The sequence below is a fragment of the Lipophrys pholis genome (assembly GCF_963383615.2).
Source record: "Lipophrys pholis genome assembly, chromosome: 5".
Classification (NCBI taxonomy): Eukaryota; Metazoa; Chordata; class Actinopteri; order Blenniiformes; family Blenniidae; genus Lipophrys; species Lipophrys pholis.
This window is the reverse complement of record NC_137628.1, coordinates 15,508,407-15,531,010: the sequence shown is the minus strand read 5'-3', so window position 1 is coordinate 15,531,010 and position 22,604 is coordinate 15,508,407. Positions and strand designations below refer to the sequence as shown.

General features: G+C 41.1%; 2 protein-coding genes across 5 annotated transcripts in view; both read right to left on the bottom strand.

The window, feature by feature from the left end:
• The window catches only part of fhdc1 (FH2 domain containing 1), a 29,336-nt gene extending 25,065 nt beyond the window's left edge, over nucleotides 1-4,271 (bottom strand). Inside the window, exon 1 of the mRNA XM_080462668.1 lies at nucleotides 4,129-4,271. The gene's annotated coding sequence lies outside the window, so the exon portion shown is untranslated. The remainder of the gene's footprint in view (nucleotides 1-4,128) is intronic.
• A 3,023-nt stretch (nucleotides 4,272-7,294) lies between these two features.
• On the bottom strand, nucleotides 7,295-21,644 carry arfip1 (ADP-ribosylation factor interacting protein 1 (arfaptin 1)). 4 transcript variants are annotated; one of them, XM_080464521.1, is made up of 10 exons: nucleotides 21,389-21,639; nucleotides 19,400-19,752; nucleotides 16,122-16,223; nucleotides 14,743-14,851; nucleotides 14,086-14,187; nucleotides 12,430-12,542; nucleotides 11,926-12,147; nucleotides 10,604-10,761; nucleotides 9,396-9,570; nucleotides 7,295-9,307 (listed from the first exon to the last, which is right to left on the bottom strand). In XM_080464521.1, the coding sequence occupies exons 2-10, from the start codon at nucleotides 19,748-19,750 to the stop codon at nucleotides 9,152-9,154; spliced, it is 1,488 nt and encodes a 495-aa protein (XP_080320647.1). In that variant the 5' UTR covers nucleotides 19,751-19,752; nucleotides 21,389-21,639; the 3' UTR covers nucleotides 7,295-9,151. The 4 variants fall into 4 exon arrangements, with proteins under 4 accessions (XP_080320647.1, XP_080320649.1, XP_080320648.1 ...); XM_080464523.1 differs by lacking the exon at nucleotides 19,400-19,752 and having other exon boundaries at nucleotides 21,389-21,644; XM_080464522.1 differs by lacking the exon at nucleotides 14,086-14,187.
• Between the last annotated feature and the right edge of the window lie 960 nt (nucleotides 21,645-22,604).

Here is a 22,604-nt window from a genome sequence, read left to right as displayed (position 1 = left end):
ATTTATTCTTTAAGTCAAGACTGTAACTCCAGAAAAACTGAAATGCAATTCAAAAGCAGCACAATACAGAAAAAGTCTAAACAATGTTTAATGAACAGACAGAGACTGTGCGAAGTGCCGCACCGGGGAGATGTAGTGACGTCAAACAGGCGACAATGTGATGGATGGATTATGAAAGAAAATGGGTCCCTGGGCACAGACGTATAAAAGGCTTCCACTCATCCCACTGAGCACATCCTGTCAGCACACCCAGAAACAATAATACACACCCAAAATATACACATCCATTTTTAGAAGGTTTGATACATTTGATCTAAAGGGTCAGAGGACGCTGGAGCCGATCTTAGCAGAATATATCTCACATAACAGAAGAGTGAAAGTGATTAATTTCAATTCTTTATTGAAGTATGTGACATTTAACCCCCAGGCCACTCATTGAAATACTACAAAACTAACATCCCGTTTGCACGACAACATTTTCAACTAAATACAGAAAACTTATCACATGACAACAGTTCTTGGAGCCACTGAAAACTCAACTTTTTGAAAACGGCTCCCAAGGTGGGACTTTTTGAAAATGGTCCAACACGGTCTCCATGGGAACGGGGGGGAAACAAAACTTCTGAAACACTGCTACTGCACAGGGGCACCACGGCTGTAATAAATAGTTCTTCTGCACATGCGTGAGTAGATGGACAACAACAACAATGGCGGCCACCGGAGTGTCATGAATCCCATAGTCCCTATTCTCCTGGGACTTGGTAGTTTTATAGTTGAGAGTCACCTGGAATAGCAATCCAACTTGTCTTGACCTTAAGAGTGGGGACCCGGGTTCAAATCCAGGAATGGTGTCCAACGTACAAACAATCCACTTCTCCAATGCGGCTGTAAGAACGGAGCATGAGCTGAAAAGACACCTCACTTTTATTGATATTGATTATACACAATCAGAATTAAAAGTTGGAAACATGACTGCCTCATACTGCTGTTAAAGTGCAGAGAGAAACAGAAATGGCTGTCAAAACATGGTCGGAGCGCTTCGCAGTGCCTCACTGACAGTCACACAATCACAGAAGGAAACACATTGTCAAGACTGTGTTGTGGATACAGTCGCCCCCAACACCACATATCCCCCGAGCTTAGCACAAATCTGCTAATAGCAGCCTGTGTCTGATACAAGGTTTTCAGATTTGAAAGATTAAAGCTGCCACTTTGCAGTGCACGCGATGCTGCTCTGTCAATTACTGTTTAAACGGGATTCTGCTAAGACTAATATGAATGTCTACCTCGCCCCGAGGAACACCTCCTATCCTGGCTCTCAGCTAAAGTCAGGCTCCAGGTCATGAAATAAACAGCAGCAAAACCTGCCAATCAAACAACAAGCAGAAGATGCTTTCAACTTCTCATCTGTTGAAACAGATAATTTAGTACAATGTGATGTAAAGATAGCTGCAGTAATGACACATAAATGACAGATTTGCTCCAGAGCTATGGTGTGTATTAATCCTATATAAACAGGTCCAAGATTTGTGGGATCGATTGTCACATGTGAAATGGAATTTTCATACTTGTTGGTAAATGATTATCAGGCCAAACATGCCATGCCTCTTTTCAAGTGTTCATTTCTGGTTAGATACTGAACTTCATAAAGTTTTCTGATTAACAGTCATTGGGATCCAAAGGAGACAAAAAGGAGAACTATTCTCCTATTACATGCTTTTAGTTCAAATTGTCTGGAAACTTTATATATATAACGGTGATGGGTTTGCATTAAAGCTTAAACTGTAATAAAGCAAACTATTGTCTGTGACGACACATAAAGCTGATTTTACACATACATAATGTAAGCACTGGTCTTGTGTGAGCGCTTCTGAAACACTGAACATGCACTTAATACTGCACGTGCGCACTGAATGTGTTATATGAAATATAATGTAGATAGTTTCTATCTGGTCTAAAGCAGTTTAAAAAAACATGGAATATTGAAGAAAAAAACATCAAATTCCTTGTTACTTCTGCATTTTAGTGTCATTTTTTTTGGCCAACAAATAGCTTATCTGAACACTTATGCACAGGTACATTAAAATAACTATCACTACTAATAAAATTCTCCATCCTACACAATGCTGTGATTTGTGAGGCCTCTCACTGTTCTTCTGGGATCAATGCTAATCTATTAAGTACAGAAGCAAAATACTGAACTGTGTTTCTAATGGTAGAGGATTTCACTTTCACAGCATTAATACACCTCGTTAGACTTATTCATTGCAGTGTCAATCTCTGGTTTTCTACCAGAAGCACATCGCACATCAACAATTACTAAACATGCCCTGAACCTCCAGCTAAGAAACACAGATTGGGGGGGAAATTGAGCAGTGAAACAAAACCCAGTGGGGCGAGGTGACGACAAGAGGGTGGGATGGGGATACTTTGTCTGCCAGGCTACAGATCAAAAACGGAGTCTCGAATCTTCCCCCGTTTGTTCTTTTGTTAACAGGTGATCGGTGTCTGGCCCGCAGCAGACCACTGCGCCTGTATCACCTCTGGCTCCCAGCTTCAATTGTCATTGCAGCAATCTGAGCTCCCGTGCCAAGATCAGTTTTTACTCAAATCCCATCGAACACCTCTTGGCTTGGCAGCTTCCAGCCGACATCTGCCAGGAACTTATAAACGCGCATCGTGTAGCATATTCAGTGGAAACCTGACTCAACAACTTAGTTTGACACAACAGGTCTGGACAGAGAGGCAGTTACAGTCGTATACGCAGGTGACAAATACAGCAGGTGTCCAGGTCTCCATGGCGACAAGGAGCGGATAACACGGAGGGAATGCAAACATGTTTACATGGCGGTGGAGAAGAGTGTTTGCCCAAAGGCACAGAGACACAGCAGGCCTCATTAGAAGAGACTTTAATTCCTGTGAAACGCGACCTGCAGGCAGACGAGCTCGCCGATAACATTACACACTGAGCCGTGGACATTTGTGAAGATATTGACCTTCATCCTTCACTTTTTTCCTTTATCTGTGAAATTCCTATTGAAAAGCACAGATTTCCACTCAATAAAGAACATTGAGTCGACCCCGAGTTTGCCAACAACTACTCAGATCCTCCCTGCTCCCACACGAATAAATCAAGACCCCCCCCCCCCCCCCCCCCCCCCCCACCCCAAATATCTTCCTCCTCCGGGTGACGTCAGAGAATTGAGTTTTTCGTGTTACTCTCAGCTTCCACAGCAACCAGGGAGGTGACACCACCACCACATCACCCCACCCGCGACCTGACCCGGGAAGAAGCCCTTCTTCTTCTTTTTTTTTTTTCCACTGGGGTATTGTTCCCCACACTTGAATGGATTACCCTCTAATTCATCCTAGCAGTGTACAAAAGCCAAGGAAACCAGGGTCCAAGGTGCGGAACAAAACCAGCAAGGGGCAGGGTTTAAAGACAGACATGAAGAAGTAAAACAAAACAAAAAAAAAGGGCATTAAAGTCTGTTAGTGACACCACAATACTAAAACACTGCTTCATACTGAGGTAATAACTCATGGGGAAACAAAGTATAAGGGGATGTAACCAGCTGTCAAACAGTGGTCTGGTTATATTTTAATGCTTGTTGAGAAACTAATTAATAAGCTCATGAATAATTTATTAATCATTTGCAATGTTTCAGACTTACACTGTAACAAAGTTGTGCAATTTCAAAATTTAGACTTAAAAATTCGTAAAGTACTGTATCATCCACATAGCCTGCTGTCTTTTTCTGCCCATCAAAATCTGCTGCTGTTGTAAAAGTGCCACTACAACCTAACCTACAACTTATCCTTATTTACAATGCATCGCCTCATATTTATAGGTCCCCACTACTAGATGCAGCAAACTTCTGCAGGGAAATGATAATAAGCTGTTATCATGACGTTTAAAAAAGCAACAGATCCAGAGGTCAAACTTCACTGTGTCCATTATGATGTAATTTTGGATGTGGGCTGCATTGCAGGACAGCTCACAGAGGTGAAGAGAGGAGAAGAAAGGAGCAGGAGAGGAGGAGAGCCGATCAGAGCTGAGATGTAACAGAGTAACATTCTGCACATCCACACACGGCGTGATGCGGCGGCTCGTCCTGCTTCACTTACCGGGCGGAGGAGAGGCGCTCGCCGGGACGCGTAATCCGCTCCGACGCCGTTGCAGTTCGTACTTTTCAAAGCAGAAAAACGTGTCACGTCAGTGTGTTCAGCTGCAGCACGAACCGAGCAGGGAGATACACTGCAGCGGCGGCGGCAGCGGCTGCAGACGGCGGCGGTGTGTTGTGAGCTTCCTGCTACGTGATTGGCTCAGGTGGACCGGGCGCGTTCACGCTTCACTCCCGCGCGCGGCGTGTGACCGCTGGTGCAATCACAAGGCTGGTGCTGCGTGCACGTGAGCAGGTAAAGCGCCTCTAACTATGTATTATATTTCCAATAAAGAGAATTACAATGTACAGAGTTAAATGTCTCATTTAATTTTGACCCTACTTTAATTGAATATGGCAAATTCTCATTATAGAAATGTGTCCAGATCACTTTACCTGTTTTTACTTAATTGCACAGTCATCCATCCATCCATCCATCCATCCATCCATCCATCCATCCTCTTTATCCTGTTCAGGGTCACTGGGTACTTCTAACTATGGTGGAGGGCAGGACACACACTCAACAGGTCACCAGTCCATCACAGACAACCACACACACTCACATTCACACCAAGGGGCAATTTAGGGTCACCAATTAACCTCACATGCTTTTGCACTGTGGGAGGAAACCGGAGAATCTAGAGGGAAGTTTGCCATAAAAGGAGCCGTTTTTGTCACTTCCCATCAAACAAAATCCTTCTGGAGCCACAAAGCACATTTAATCATAAAAGATGACACAGCTTATAAATGTATTTATGTGGTTTTGTTAAACGTACTGCACATTCATGATGGTTCATGACTACACTTTATTTGGCTGTTTTAGCTTTGGTAGCCATTTCAACATGTTTATCCTATTTTTCTGATTCAGCTGGTTTGGTTGTTTCAGCCATTTTGACTTTTGATTATTTTTTTCTTGTCATGTTCGGCAATTCAGATCTGTTTCTACTCCATTCTTGACAGTTTCAAACTTGCAACACTTTTTCCTGGTTTCCTCATGATGAAGCACGAGCGAGCACTAACGACTAGTCCACCATATGGCAACAAAAAGTCCTTTTCATATCGAAAAAAAGTATAGTGTAGAAACGTGCATTTATGATCAAGAATATTTATGGTATTTAAAAAAATGTATATTGTTATAAAAAACATTTTTGTTTGCATTTAACTTTCCTCATGGTGATATGATGTCTTTGGCTTGTCAAATCACAAGGTCAGATTGCCTTTCTTTTTTTCACAAAATTAATCAAATTCTGTTTTTGTTTTTAATGTTCCTTGGACAACACTCATGAGAATAACCCAAGTCCTTCATAAATGCGATCTAAAAATGGACAAAATAGACTAAAAACCTAAGTTCAACAGTTGTGATGGTTGCAGACTACTTATGAAGACTCACTTTGTATTTAAAGCATCACATATGTGCAAGAGTTTCAGTTTTCATCTCTAATGGATTTCAATACAAATATTAAAAGTAAGCATGTGAAGTGGGGAAGGTGCAATGAGGGGCTCATCCTCCAACACTCTGATTACTAAATTAAAAACAGTTCTAAATTAGCCTTGTACATATTTTCTTCATAGAAGTACCTGTATTAACAAATAATCCTCCTTGAAATAGTATTGTCGATCCTAATGACCTGAAGTATATTTACATACGGGATATTCTACCATTGTGTTTTGTTTTACTTTCTTTACAACGCTGTTACCAGTAAATTATCAACACCCCCCTCCAAAAACAATGGATGCGTTGAACAAACTTTTCATGAGATTGGTACAGCTAAAAATAGTATTTTTTACTAAATATCTTCAGCATTTTTCCACTGATAATGTTGATAATCCAATGGCCTGTTTAGCGAAAACAGAAGCGAAACTGATTAGACACAACTGGAATCACAGTCACTGGCAATATTGTTCTATATTAACCAGAACTTAATATGTACTTGGAAAACTAACTATAACTACAGTTTTTAAGACTACTTTGCAGACACTTCTTCTGGAGTTTGAACACACATTGCTGCCGAGTGAACCGACCCATAATGAGTGGTTCAAGTGGCTCAGCAGATGATTGTATGGAACTCCAAAGACCAGATTTGATTTACTCCATCCATCTTAGATCTCATCATAGGGGAGTTATGATGACGGGGATCTGGAGCGGATCCCAGCTGACGGCAGGGTACACGCTGGACAAGTGTCTTATCACAGAGAGACAGTCACTCTCAATCAAAGTCACAATCTAGTCTCAAATCTAAGTTTGTGGACTGCGGTAGAAAACCGATGCGTGCACAGGGAGAACATGCACCCTGAGCAGATTCCCATAAAACTGCTGCCTTCAGACGAGAGGCTAAAAACAATGACTATATATATATATATATATATATATATTACCAGCTTCCTTTCTAAAAATTTATTTTATCTTACAATATTTGATTTTCTATCATTTCTATAAGAGTTAAAATCTCAAAGGTTTTTTTTTTTCCAATAAATATTAAGAAAATTACAATTAAATACATGTGATAGTGAATCACTCTAGTACATTACTATTAGTGTGTATTTTCAAGCATTTTATTTACACATCTCAACTCTTCAAATCTCTGCTTTTATTCAGCTATCCACCTCCAGTGTGTGTGTGTGTGTGTGTGTGTGTGTGTGTGTGTGTGTGTGTGTGTGTGTGTGTGTGTGTTAGTTACAATATAAGCATCTCTACAGAAAGAACATGTGATCAGAGTCCCTCAAAGCTTTCCTGGGGATTAGGCAGATCCTGCCAAATGTGTGCCTGTGGGTGTGGTGGACCTGTGATTGTCAAGTCCTAAAAAAAAGGAAGCAGAAAGCACCTGTACTTAAGTAAACTCAGGCTTCACAGTCAATGGGAAAAAAAAAAAAAGAATAAAAGTCCTAGGTCTCGGGCAACATTGACTCTTCAGGTCGACAGGATACAACATAAATAGATGAATAGCGGTAAGTTGAAAAGCACAGGGTGAGTAAAGATTGTGTTACTCAATGAAACATGTTGCACGCAACTGTGTCTTTCTTGCTCCTCAAAGATACTAAATACCTTCCTTCACATTCGTTTGATGGCCCCTGGTGGTGACTTCCCATATAGCCCAACCTTGAATGGGGAAATAAATGAATGAAACACTGGAGAAACTTAAAGAAAAAGAAAGTTTTATTTTCCCCCGCAAAAAGTCACAATATTCAGAACCCTTTCAACTCAACATTTGTTAATGTTTTATGATTATATAAGGTGGATATCCACTAGCACACAGCAGTACCAGCATATCATTCTGTTTATCTTCAGGAAAACGGAGCCAAATGGCCGCATTTGTCATACCAACAGTAAAATACAAGATTACAAATATATATATCCATCTATTTCAAAGAAAACAATAGATTGTTGTACAAGAGTCGCGCTCTCAAACTGCTGAAGTTTGCTTTAGGAACAGTACGAATGCACGGAAGCGAAGACGTGGCCGCTGGTTATCGAAATCAGCATGCAGAGGTCCCCTTTGAAAAATAGATCTTTACTTCAGCCTGATGTAGGAAACCGAAAGCAGCCCTGGCAAAGCATGCTGCTCATTCAAATTTACAAAAAAAAGACAGTATTACTCAAGTTAACCGCGTTTTGGTTTACATCTTACATATTATACAGTTCTTACAAGCTTTTTCCATAATTAGTCTCAAATGCATAAATGTGCATATGTGCAATGTGGATAAATATCTTTGAGAACAGCGTATTTTCAAGCAGATTTTGACTTTCTGGATTATTTCATCTTTCTTTAAAAAAAAAAAAAAAAAAAAACCTATAGCTTCTATTCTGCGTTTTTAACATGTTACACAAGTTCCATCTGTACTCATGAGAGTGGGAGTGTTTGGTCCGTTGTTGTCCATCAAAAGTGAGCCCTGAAAGAACAGTGGCGAGAGCACCCGCATTCAAACATTGACACCAGATCGCTTTGCAGGAAAGAGCGGAGGAAATCCTTACATATCAAGGCACAGGGAAGTCACTTAAGGCTGGTCCTTCATTTTTCTTAGAATCGACACATTTAGTCACTAAAAAGCAGCGAGACATGTCGACCTCAGGGAGCACTGGGCTTGCAAAAAAATAAAAAAGTTTTTGTTTTTTTATAGCATGGAGTGTTTTAAACATCGGGGGAAATCCTTTGGTTTTGCAAAAGTTAGAGGATAGACGCCGTCTGAAGTTGAAACCAAAAGCTGGTTAAAATAACAAAGTATAAGAAGATGGAAACCTCAAGTCTGCCCACCGCCACCTAAAAATCACAACTTGATTTCATTCACTTTGGCTTCTGTATTGGTAAGCTTCAGGGGTGCTGGTAGGCAGAAGCGGTTTTAACTAGTACACTGAGTCCAAACAATCCAGTTTGAAGCATTTAACAAGACAATGTAGTAGCTTTCTCCCAAACCTCTCTAGAATAATGGATAAATGTATTTCTCAAGTTTGCTGGTGAAAGCATCCAACGTGTACACGATCCTTCAATTTCCATTCCCAGAAAGCACCGTGAAAATTCATTGTTAAAAATAATCAGTTAGAATTTCATTAATGTTTCATCCCAGTGTCAGTCAAGTGAATGCAAATGTGATAACATGGCAGTAAATTCTGATCCCACAGCTGAATGTACAAAAAGGACACATCCAATGTGCTGGGATGCAACATTCATATGCTCGAATACAAAAAGGCATTTTAGTTTCCAAATGTGTTTCCTGCAGCAGCTCCAGTTCGACCGCTCTGTCAAACGTGGTGAAAGTGCATTTTACAATGATTTGAGTTCACTACATCGATGAAAACTGGCCTCATACCGAGAGTTAAACGGTGTGTGGGAATGTTTTTTTGTGCGTTTAAAAAAAAAAAAAAAAAAAGTTTAGAGAAAAGAACAGTTCTGACAGTTTGAAAAGAAGCAACTGGAGTTTTAGTGGGAAGCAGGTTCCTGCGGTGACATTTGCTGTTAAACGGAGCCAATAAGACCCCAGAGAAGAAGGAGTGATTAGTGCTCTTCCAGCCAAGACGGGTTTTCTCCTCCAGGCATTTTCAACTTGATGTGGAACTGCTTCAGTGTCTCTTCCAGCTGCTGCTGGTTTCCAGCGTAGTACGCAGCGATCGAATTGTGGAACAGGATGAGCTGATTATGCAATACCTTCACCTGAGAGATCAGGAACAAAAGAGAGAGGTCATGATGACGCTGGACCGGAAAGCTGTGTGGAAGACGGCATCAAAAGTATCTGCTTCACCTTGTTCTCCTCCAGGAACTTCAGCTTGACTGAAACGTCGTTTCGCATCCTCTCGTACTTCTCGCGGTGGATCTGGAACTGCTGCTGGGACAGCTCGATCTTCGGCATGGTGTTGGCGTCGCGCGGCCCCAGGTTCAGCTCCTCCAAGTCGGTACGGTACGCATCATACTCAACCCTACAGAGGTTTGATGAAGCGTACATTAGAAACACAAAGCGGAGGAAGATTACTGTGAAAAAGATGATTTTCACGGCACAACATTAAATGTAATAATTCTGAATGTAATGAAGCCAAAACTATAATGGGCAAAGATGTTTTTATAACCACGATTAAGTGCTGTATAGTATCCTCAGCGACTGAAGATGACATCCATCCAATCCACTTGACCTATTTTTAAGGCGTGAATTGCACAAAACCTACAAAAAAAGCTTTTATTTCCAAGATATACAGTCTTATTATTTTCTTTTAGAATTTTTTCACATTACTTTGTATCACATAAAAAGTTATTACAACAATATGATTATGAAAATGGATCAAAACTGCACTTTCTCTCTGCTTCAGGTATTTTTCTCCAAACGGTCCAAAAACATGTATTTGCGGCTCATAAGCAATTTTACGTTATGGTTTCAGAGCCCCCGTGTTGGACAAAGTGGTATAAAAGAAGGATTATATATCAATTAAAAGGAGAGACCTGTAGGACGCCACATTTAGATTTGAACCAACCCTAAAATGTAGTCGTTTCGATCGATTTAAAATGTGTTCACAGCAAGCATTTAAAGCCAACGAGCCTAATATTTTAATTGAGATATAGCTGCAGGAAAGAAGAAACAAACATCTATAGTGGAGAATACATTTGCATGAGGTGAAATCCCTCTAAAATAAAATGTATGAGTATTTTCACTTTGCAGATCCTCCATGGGTTTCATAGTCAAGTCATCTATTGACTAGTGACAATAATTGTGACTATTCTCGTCGTCTCATTTCAGTTCAGGAGACACGCACACAGACCCGTGTGTCAAATCGAAGCCACTTTTCTTTTGTAAATTGAGGAAAAAGTTTGCATTTCATGCACCTAAAACTCATTGGAAGCCTAAAACTTCTTTTGAAAAAGTAAAACGTCTCAAGTGCCACAGTGATTCTTCGTTCGACTTTGAAATGTCATGGAGGATTCCTGCTTCATTAGGCTGGGCCCGCGGGGACACAGTCTCACCTGGCTATTTCATACTGCTTGATGTTAATCATGGTGTCCTCGATTGTTTTGTCTACAAGTGTGTCCACGCTGGCGATGAAAAAGTTGATGGCTCCCAGCAGCGTCTCGCCATTTTTGGACAACAGCTTTTGGGTGTCGGCGTTGAAGCCGAACTCCTCCTAGAGAACAACAAAACAAAACAAAACCAGCTGCTGGTGAACTGGACAAGACTGAAGGCCGGGAGGTCTACAAACTGAGCCAAGCAGCTCAGACACAAGAACAGTTTCTTCAGTAACAACAGCACAGATTAGAATGTACACACCGATATGAGAAATAGATTAATGACTCAAGAACCACAGAACCTGGTTCCTCTGAAGGAAGGATTCATTTTACCAGGGTTAAACAAGTGATTATCCAAAAATGAAACAATCCTGGATAAAGTTCATTTTGTTTTGTGAGTCACTGGTACACTTAACAATTAAACTAAATAATTTCAATTATTGTGATAGTTGAGGCTTCTGGTTAAAAACATCTGAACTATTCTACTAATTTGACACGCAGTAATTCAGATTACTTTCATCTGTGGGTATTTGTCTTGTGGTGGACGTGATCAGCACTCACTGACCATGAGCTGAATAAAGCAGTTTAGAAAATAAAGAGAAAGTATTATAAACTAAAATTGTGTGTTTAAAAAAAAAAAAAAAAAAAAAAAAAAAAGAAAAAAAAAGTCGGTATATCAGTTTGTCAATTATAAACAAAAAACATACAGAAGTTTCACTGTCACGATACAATGGAAAACAGGGCTGAACAGTATCCGGCCATCACGGGTATTGAAAAAAATAACCATCGAAGAAGACAATATTAATGCTTTGGGATTTGTTCTTTTAAACAGTGCTCTTTCTCTTGCCACTAATTTACACCAGCAAATCTTGCTGGAGTGAAATATGATCCTTTTTTCAAGTGTTTTACTGGAAAATGACACCTGACAGGCCAAATATATTGATGTACATGAATCCAGTGTTTCAGTGATGTGTATAATGTGCATGCTGATATGACAATGCAACTTGAATGGTGAAGTTAATTTTCAACATTATTCAAGTGAACTTCAGTTCGTATTAGTTATAGCAGTTTGATTCGAAAGTACAGCACATTGATCACTCAAACTTCAATCTGAGGATTCACAAGTGTGCAGACATCGAATTAACCAACGCCTGAAATTTGATCCTTTGTGATCTAGAAAACAACCATGTAACACATCTAATTATTATCTATGGGGAGGAAAAAAAATATCTATAAAACTTATTTTGCAGATCAACCCGACTGATGTCAAAGCATGGACTCACGTGGAGTTCTGGTGACTTGAGGCTGAGGTCGGCGAAGGCGTCGCCCAGCTGCCTCTGCGTCTGCATGATCTGAGACAGCTGATTGGCCAGCGTCTGAGCCAGCTTGATCACGTTCTGGTATTTCCTCTTGTTGTCGCGCAGCACCTCGATTTGGGCCTCCAGTTCCAGATCTACGGTCCTGGACCCCCGGCCCAGCTTCTCCGACAGGATCTGCCGAGTGCACTGTGGAGGGAAGCAGGTTTATTAACACGCACACACACACTTCCTGTTCACACATCAACAATGAAGTCTGGGAGAATCTACTGGTCAGGAAAAATATCGTGAAAGAAACCCGCTAATGAAGAAAGTCAAAATAAAAGGTGTGAAGTTATAAGCGATCACAATCATTTGCTTTTTGTCAGTTTTCTGCTCACGTCCTAATTATTTCCAAGAAGATGAAGAGTCACACTTAAACGCTTCAAGAAGAAACAGACATTCAAGTAAATGAAGGACCGAGGGGTTTACTTTATAAGTGTTGATGCTCCACTTTCTCACTAGCTCCAGTTTTTCCATGGCCGGGTTCTTTAAGTCGTCGGAGAGGACCACCGCTCCACTCTGCGCCTGAGCATTCATCGTGCCTGGACAATTCAAAGTCATTCACTTAGTAACTGATTGAGTCGTTAGAATTGTGGGGAAAAAGAAGCTGTGACGGAAAGTTAAGGGGTTAAAATTGAGGTAATACACTTATTCGGTTAATCAGATTGTCATTTGCCAACACTACAGATTCAGCACAGACGTCAAAACAGAAACTCAAATCAAAGGGACGACAGGGGCTTCAATTTGTGCGGACGTTGCAGGAAACACCGACAGGCATGAAGGTTTGAAACTGACAGTATGTAGAAAAACATCATCAGACAAGTATGGCTGCATTAAATGATACAGATTTTTCAGAAATTAACCCTTTCAGCCGTCCAGGCACAGAACTTTCTGTTCTTGGCACTATCATGAGGTAGTGAAGCCCCATAACAGATAGATCAAATAAAACTGAGCAGCTTAAAGCACTTTTCTATAAAATAGCTCAGAATGTCCCAGAAGACGTATCTTAACAATAGTAGCCCAGACCTACACAGACAGACCTAGAACTAGAAAATTCAGGGGACATTTTGTGAGCCTGCCTCCCTCTCCTTTGACCTCAGCGTCTTCGTTCAGAAACGATCAGCTGAATCATTAACAAAAGTCATTGCAGCATGTTCCCGAACGTTCTGATGTGCTTTTTGTGTCTGAGCTCTCAACGGTGTGGCAGAAATTTTTTTAAATGATAATTTCCAAAAACACACACTACATGTAGACTAACAAGCAGGTTGAAGGTCGTAGCAACAGTCACGATCGCCCCATATATCCGACAGTGTCACAATTTTACCGCAGGTTGCAAGACCATGACCACAGTCATCCTTGAACCCGTGTCGCAGTCCGAACTAGGACCACCGATTTAGCGCCAAGACCAAAGATTTAACCACGATTGCCTAGATTTATCTGGGACGGCCAAAAATCGTAGTGTGTCGCGGCCTTTAGCCATTTTGATAACGAACAGAAAGTTTTGACCGTCCTATCTGAGCATCATTCCAATATGTTTTGAAGTACTGTCTACATTTTCTTGTAACAGTTGCTAATATATGGAGAAAAGATTTATATATTACCCAATGACAATCAGATGTCATATGGAAGTGAGGCGTCAATGATCCTAATTTATTCACAAATGTTTCTCTTGTCTGACCGCCTTCTCAAACATAGTGTCAGTTTTCAGGCTCCATAAAAAGTCTACAGCTGCCAACTTGTGCAAGGACGGAGGTTACAAGCATTAAAACCCACGGCCAAGCAAACATTTATATTTCCAGAAGGTGCATCCGATCTAGAAATCATAAATTCTAGATCTTTAGGTAATCTATGCAGTCCGCAAAGACTCAAATCTTCACTGCGAAGCAGAAAATGGCATAGTTTGGAGAGCCAACAAAGAAAAGGGCAAAGAGAGGTTTGATTGTGAGCAGAGCGCATTCTGTGGGAACAAGGTGCAGGATGGAAACTTGAGAAAATCAAGGACGTTAGAGAGGATTTTGGTTAATATGGTGCACGGAAAGTGGCGATTCAGTGCCGTTGGGTTCAGACTCCATTGCTCAGGGGTACCTTGCTCTGCCTGGCTACAGCTGGAAGAGCGTGCCAGGCGGCTAGCGACAGCCGAGCTGGGAGATACGGGTGTCACAGGAGACGTGGGCAGGCTTGCTGACCCTGGGAGATATTCAGAGTTATCCTTCATTAGTAAGTTACTGTCCTGACGCACAAGCAAAAGGGGGACTTTCTCATTGGTGTAGACTCGATGTGTTCCCTTATTTTTTTTTTTACTGTGGGTCTCTGTGTTGTAGAATGAACGTACAAATAAACAGAACCCTCCAACCAACGTAAACAACATGGAAAACCGCCATGGCAACACTGTAGTGAACAGGCTAACACAGCTTCCTGCTCTGTGGGGAGCGTTTCATTTGCATTCTAACAAGAACGTGATGATAAAAAGGAAAGGAGGGCAATGACCAGGAGATCAGAGCGGACTCATTAAATTCAATGGGATTTCCTCCTTTACAAATTCAAATGTCTCGCTTTGGAATATAGTACTGAAGATGTGAAGTGAAGCGCTGGGCAGGCGCAAGAGGCCATTTGGAAACACATACGGCTGAAAACCAAATCATATAACAAGATGACAAGGACTGTTAAGAGTTTGACGTGCTGCTTGTGAGCAAAACTCAAAAGGCAACGAGGAAACGGTAAAAGGAGCTAAAGGGTACTCACCTTTGTATGGTCCGGATTCAATAATGCCCTCTGCTGTTGAAGCAAAGTTGCTGGAAGTGGCACAAGAATCGGACAGATTCAAGGCCCCAAGGCTACCTGGGTAGGGATCCTATGAAAAGTAAGTACGACACATTGACAGCTTTAGTGGGAACCCTGGTAGAGATTTAAAAAAGAAAAAAAAGAAAAAAAGAATGCTACACCAAACTTTTTCCCATACCAGCTCCAACTCCAATACATCTAAATAAACAATGGTAACTTCAAGACAAATTTACAAAAACATGTTTCAGCTTGAAATGACTTCACCAAGTGTCAGATCTCCAGTTATTCCAATCTATTGGATATAGATGACCAAATGTAAACGCTGCCAAATTCCAATCAGACAACTGAGAGAGAGCGGGCAACCTGAGGTCAGTGAAGATTAATTCAACACAGCAAATGTCTGAAATCACCGCCAATTCGTAAAGCAAAAGCAATCAGACAGTTAGTAAATAGAACAGATGTCTGCAACCTATGACTACCAAACCCCCCCCAGCAATTTTCCACCAAATTAAATTCACCAGGAGCCGAAAAACACGTTTAAGCTTTGAAATGAGGCTAATAGTAACACAATTTCTCAAGTTTCATATATACAGTAGTTTGAAACACGTACTAAAAGTGCATCTTAGCATTTATGAAGTTTCAATTACAATTTAGGATGGTGAACATTTCATTATATTTACAATTTCGACAATATAGAATAGAAATACTTTAATCCCAGAGAGAAATTCACTTAAGCACTGCTCAACACAAAATACATAGAAAGAAAATTGAACATTGAATAAGAGAGGTTAAAACTAAGTAACTTTAAATATTATTACATACCAGGCCTTATGTGACTAATATAAGCACAGAAAGAATTAAATTAACCAAAACACAGCAAACACTATTGACAGGGAAGAGTTCTCAAGTCTTATGGACACATGAAGGAAGGACATTTTAGCCATTTTTCTCTTTTCAAGCAGTTTTTCTCTCTCTCTTTATCCAAGTGATAAAAGTCATTTTGAAAATGACCCTGCTGTGTAAATAAAATAAAAAAAGATCAAATGTCTTTTAGGTATAATTTAGTGAAAGCTTCAGGGAGCCACTACAAAAGGGCCAAAGAGTCACACGTGGCCACAAAGTATCATCATTTTACATCATCTCATGTCAGCAGCATCAATACTTTTCTGCATTACATTTGATAGGAAGTCAGCTAACTGAAGGATACTGTACTTCCTAAGTAAATTGAAGGGTGCAAACTTGATGTGTGCCATCTTGTAACCAGTAGTTATATCAGAAGAGTCAGGAAAACATGTTTCAATTGGATGTAAAACATGAAGAGTGCTTAAACGGGCCCTTACCCTCTGGAACACCGACTCAGGACTCTGATCCAGGTCTCCATTAGTAGTGACTGAGATCTCAGCAGCTGAGCTTCTCTGAGCCTCCTCAGCCATGGTGCTGTCCTGCAATGAGGAGGGTGAAATGACATTATGTGAGAAAAGTGGTGAGACTCTCCTCTGGGGAGGGAACAGTCGTGGCCTGCCATCTTGTGGACACTGCTGAAGTGTAAAGTTTGAGCGTGGACACTGAGATGAAGGTTATTAATACAATAATGATCAGATAAGGTCTGAAACAAGAGCGGGATACAAAAGTAGGGCAGATTTACTTCTCATTTAACCTTTTATGAGGCAAGTGATCACTTTCATTCACTTCTGCATTTGTCCCGTGCAAGTGTCCGTTTGTTGGCTTTCAAACATCCAGGAAGTCATTTTCATTACAATTATAATGACTTGTTTTGTCCAAACTTAAATCTGACAATACTCACCTTTCTCCAAACCCGTTTCATCTATTTCCCTGGCAGTGTGAAACATTTCATCGGCTTAGTGACAGGTTTCTTTGTTTTATTTCAACATGTACCAGGATCAGTTATTATGCCACAATACCTCACATTTAGTTTAAACACTCCCACTTTTACAACATCCTACTGTGTGATGTGATAAAGGTCCAGCTATGCCTGAGTGGGATATAAATATAGGGAGAAGGAGTTATCTCCTACGCGGACTGATCTCCATAGAGATGCTTTAAACAGGCATTTATAGCCAAGCCCATGTCAGTGTTTCCTGGAATAAAAAGCAAGTGAGTGCTTCACTGTGACGTTGCACAGTTATTCCACGCCACGTCGGACCCTGCGTGTCTGTTTCTTTAAAAAAAAATAAAAAATAAAAAAAATCTGTATATGAAGAGAGGAAACACACAAACTTTAATTGGATTAGAAACCTCATATGAACACACATCATTGCTCAGTCATGATACTATGAAACTTTGGCCTGTTTGGCTGAGTGCTTATACTTTGGCTTGAAAGCGAGCCACAGGGTGGAGACAACAGCCTGTGGCTACATCAGACTTGCACAGCGAGGCTGGCTCTCGCTGGAGAATGAAGGTACAGCTGTGCTCGTTTTAGTGCGTTTTTATGGCCTGATCACAGTGGACTAAGAAACTGGGACACTTGGCTAATCACTATGTGAGCTACTTAAGGCGTTAGGATTTAATGCAACGGCCGTAAAGACCAATGACAAGCCTCTCGTCTAGAAATTTGACATTTGCATGTATGAGCAAGATCGTCTCCACCTTATGGACTAAATAATGCAAATAGCTGCACGATCAGTAGGTAACAAGATCCGGGTCTAGTTTAAATTGTGAGTGGTTTCACTCAGAGCAATGCAGTGAGTTCAATTTATGGATTCACGAGAGAAGCATATGTAGGATCCTGAAGCAGACATGTTTCCCTTTTAAAAGTACATCTTGACTAATTAACAGGCACATGTCCCTGTATTAATAATTACACAAATAGAAGAAACGATGCACATAAATCTATTTTAAATGGAGTACCGGTGCCTAAAGAGAACGCAGCACTCCCATTGATGTTGAACAATTTAGGCAACTTGAAATATATAAATCAGGACTATAAAATATAGGGCTAGAATCTGAAAATAACAATACAGAGGTGGGGAAACGACTTCTAATAGCCTTTGCTGACGAAAACTCAATGTGGAATAAAACCCCAAGAGGGATAGTAAAATGAATATAATGCTGACGTGCATAGTTGGGAAATCATGTTTTTTTTTTCCTCATGTGCAACAACTAAGAACTGATTAAATAGAGGCATAATCAAACTCAAGAAACAGGAAAACTTCCAACAGATTTCCTCGTGGTATGTGTAACAAAGGCTTTGCTCCGTCTGTTGCGTCATGTGACACACATGAATACTTAAGGGCAACGGGACACCAGCAGGCAGGCAGCACAGATAGACACGGCTCCGCTTGTCTAACCGCACCGAGCTGATTAGAGCGGCTCCAGTCCGCCTTGACAGCAGGTTTGTCTGGAAGAGGTATAGCTCTGATTACAAGCATTTAAAATGTGTAAATATTGACTGAGTGCGACTACATTCAAAGGCCGACACCCGTGTCAGAGCTCAGTGGTGTAAAAACAGTCAACATTGTTGACCAAAATGTATGTCTTGTTGTACGGTCTAGTGGGAATAAGACAAATTCAGGCACGGATCTAAAGACGATCAGGTGTCTCTGAGCCAAAGTGGTCACACCCAACAGCTGCACAAACTGTGGAAAAGCTGGCTAACAGTGTGAAGCTACTATAGCACGCAGTGGCTGCAAATTAACCAGGCATATAACCAGGCAGGGTATGGCAGGTCAGTTTACCATTCCCTATGGCTCAGTATCCTGGATACACGCTAGCAGAACGTGGGAAGGAGGAACAGATAATGTCAACAAGCTTAACATCCAATCAGCCGTGTGAGCTTGAGAGCAAAGAATCAGATCCTGCCTCGCTACTAAACGAGACAATAAACTGCACGGTGGGTTCAAACTTCATGGCAGCTTTATGACAACTGTGGTGCATTAGGTTGTACAGAATGAAGAAGCCCGAGAGAAGATTGTCTTACAGACAAACCTTAGAACGATGCTGGCGCCGAGCCAGATCCAGAACGCGAATCAACACTCTGCAAAGTCGCGCATTCCAGCGGAACAAGAAATGTGTGGCTGCCCGAGAATGTGCAGCCAAGAGAGCCAAATCTGTCTCACTTAACCGGCCATGTGATCGACACATGCACGATTCATGAGCTGTATGCGCCCCACACTTCCAAAAACAATAGGAAATTACATTATGCAACACTGAAGGTGGCAGTGTCAACAAGGGCAAACCTGCAGATACTTACAGGGATAAGAAAAGCAAGTTTACACTTTGTAGAACAACACTAAAGACATAATACATGCAATGAACAGCAAGGGAAAATGCCTCTTTAAGTATTTTGCAAGAACAAAATAAAGCCATCACATAGCAATAAGCAAAGGAGAGCAACAGGTCTATTTCCGAAAACTCCCGCACAGCGTCTTGAAGCTCCTTGCTAAGGCAAAAAAAGATGAAAGAAGTGAACCCAACCACAGTAAGCGAAGTTAATTCAACCCATTACGTCAAGAAACAAACTCCCCATCACAATGATCAGAGAAAGGAGACCTTCACCATCAGCACCGAAGCAAATCAGGGTCAGAACAGCAACAGGAGCAAGATTACAGCAAGGAAGAGCCAGAGCAGGTCGATTGTTCAAATCGAAGATAAACATCACCTTTGCTTCATGGTGAGAATCTCCACTTTCCTCGGGTGTCTCAACACGGTGGTTTGTCTCATGTTCCCCTTTGTCTACACAGCCAGTTAGCACATTTTCATGCCGAGTGTCCTTCCCTTCCTCCTCCTGATCACTGGCTCTACCTCTGCTTTCTGCTTTTTCTTCATCACTCTCAATATCGACGTCATACAGCACGCCAGCCGTGTCATCTATCTCCCTGCCGTCGTCTACACTCTCCTCGCTTAAGTCCCCACTCAGACTACCCTCTGATTTGTCATCATCCTGACAATCCGTTTGAAGGTCCTCGGCTGAGGTCTTCCCCGACTCGGCCTCAAGACTAACTTCAGACATACCTGTAAACAGACAGATGAGAGAGCATGAAACGGTCCGACGAAGCTGGCTGACTGCTGACAGCACACCACTGCAGAACATTGCCAGTTAAAAACAGATCCATGGGTTTGCATACCAGATATTTTTTCTCCTTAATCTTCAGCAGAATAAATAAACATTTTTTTCCCCATTTCCAAAAGCATTGAGAAAAAGTTAAATAAAAATCTCAGACCCTTCATTTAAAAGGTAACATAAAGATGTGCTGTTGAGCAAATGCTTAAGTAAATGTATAATAGAACATTGATACATGTGGCAGTATAGAACACACAACCAGACACACCTATAGCAAAATATTTATTTTGTACTGTGCATGACTATATAACTACACACAAACACATTTTTGGTTTAGTCAAATACATCTGGTAATATTAGAGAGGAACTCTATTTGCTGTCATTGTTGAAATGAGTTCATAAATCCAGGCATTTCCCTCTGTGACTGAGAGCACTTGAAGTGAAGGACCTAAAATGTTTCCCTTGTAACCAAAGCAAGTCGGAAGTGGTCAAACAATTCAATACCGGTAGGCTGTAGGGCAGGGGGTGTCAAACATATGGCCCGTGGGCTAAAACTGGCCTGTGAGAGGCTCCAATCCGGCCAGTCAAACCACTGAGTAGATTGTGAAATTTTTTATTATAAACACAGATTTTTTAAAAAACATTTCTTAAGCGTGAACAACAGAACACAGAGACCTGAGTTATCAGTGATGTTGCCATCAAACGAGCCTCAAAGCCATGCTGTCAGGGTGAGTTTGTAAAAAACATGTATAATGGAGCAATTTCTGGGGACACTGTATTTCGCACCAGAAAGCATCACGAAAATTGGCTTTATGTTTAGACTGCAGTCATTTTTCATAGTAAAACTTTGGTATTTTTAAAGTTTAAATTTAAAAGGTTAATATGGCCCTATCCCACTAAAGATAAAACTGGGCTCCATGTGACCCCTGAACTGTAACACTCCTGCTGCAGAGTGAAAACCTGCTTATAAATGTGATTTTAAAGAATTGATGATGGGTTGATGTTGCTGACAGAGCACGTGTATTCATTTGCATGTAGAGCAGGCTGGATTGCTTCTACAGCCTATAAATATACTGGAAAGGCATGTTGATTTGCAGACATCCACTGAATAATTAGGCTTAACGCCTCACGAGGACATCAGAAGTCACTCAGACGAATAAACTGGTGATTTCATATCATGGGAGGCACCTCACTTAGTGTCACTTCTGAGTCTAATTGTATGCATTTTATTCAAGCATTTTTCTGAGCGTGCCATCTTTAACCCGGCAGAGACGTTTTAGCAGGACACACTACCTGTTGCAGCGACGTCACGTGACGAGCGAGGGCCTCCAAGTGGTACCAAATGAAGTTTTAATGCTGATCACAAAAATAAATGACACTTTGTGAAGGCTAAATGTGTTCAGACGTCCCAGTGTCCGTTAGCATGAAGCGTTTGACGTTTTAACGTAGCTTGTCAACATCGACAACAAAGTCGTGGAAAAACTTTAACACAACTCATCTCGAACGGGCCATCTTACGCGTTCACTCGACGTGCAGTGAAGTTAGCGGAAGGAAAAGACGGTAATGAAAACTTTTAGTGAGCGTTACCTGTCCGCGGCGGAGGCTAACTATGTAGCAGTGAACGGCTAGCCGCTGGAGAGATTCAAGGCTCCCAAATCCTGAAGGCAGCGTCGCACCGGAGCTTTTTCTTTAAAAGGCTGCTGCAGTCGCTTTCAATGCAAACGCCGCACTGATAATGTACGAATTTGTCCTCGGTGGAGCTTCACCATCCACACGCAGGCTTGAATCCCGGAAAGACTGATCTAGTGCACCCAGCGGGCCCTCCACTGTCACCCGGAGCCTCATGTGTGGGATGAGCGCGCCCCCTGCTGGTCAAACATCGGTTTCGCGGCTTAACCCCAACCGTGCTTTAAAAAAATAAAATAAAAAATTATATCTCTCTATCTATCGATAGATAGATAGATAGTGATATATATCCAGATAAACACAGGCCTCAGCTTGTTATGTGCCACAAAATGTATGGCGTACCAAAGGAAGAGTGTCTTTGCACCAGCTTGTGGTCAGTGTCTGAGACAGATATTATATTATTTCCACTGGAAAGAGTATCCTACACACTGAAGGACAAGCAGAAAATGTTTAGAGTTATTTGAAAATCTTTTATCACTTATACCAAGGACCTACACTTGTGAGATTACCAAGATGACTAGTTATAATAATTGTGTTTTACCCAAACATAGAGGAGTTCTACCCACCATACTGGCACCAGCCAGTTAAAAGAGACTTTCTGCTACTGCAATGGACACTGTTTTAACTCCCATTGATCATCTGATCTCAGTGAGATCCTGTTCACATTCCAGATACATGGACAATCACAGCTATTCTGAGCCTACACTGAATTGTGTATTTCACATTTTCAGGGGGATATATTGTTTTATACATTGTACATTCAGGGATGTATTGTATTGGATATTGCACATTTTAGGGTATATTGCACATTCCTGAATGTTAACCTCTATATCATAATCGTGTCGCACTGTTAATACTGTTAAAATATTCTCTATATTGTCCTTATTTTGAGTCTGTTTTGAGTTAAATATATTTGTCTATATTCTTTATTTTTAATTTTGGGTGAAAAATATCAACACACCATAAAAGAGTAAGGGAGAAGAAATTTCGATTCCACTTTTGTATTCTGCTCTTACTGCAGAATTGACAATAAAGCTCAATTTCTCTTTGACCATAACAGCTAGTCTTTTCGCAACTATGCTTCCATATATCTTTGAATGACAATGGATGTGTGTAC

Bases quoted from the DNA above. Each gene is read 5' to 3' on its own strand.
- arfip1 (XM_080464521.1), bottom strand. From the start codon at position 19,750: ATGTCTGAAGTTAGTCTTGAGGCCGAGTCGGGGAAGACCTCAGCCGAG. The intron at 14,188-14,742 runs GTGAGTACCCTT...AATATCTCCCAG, and splicing joins TGAATCCGGACCATACAAAG to GGTCAGCAAGCCTGCCCACG. The intron at 9,308-9,395 runs GTGAAGCAGATA...CTGATCTCTCAG, and splicing joins AGTTCCTGGAGGAGAACAAG to GTGAAGGTATTGCATAATCA.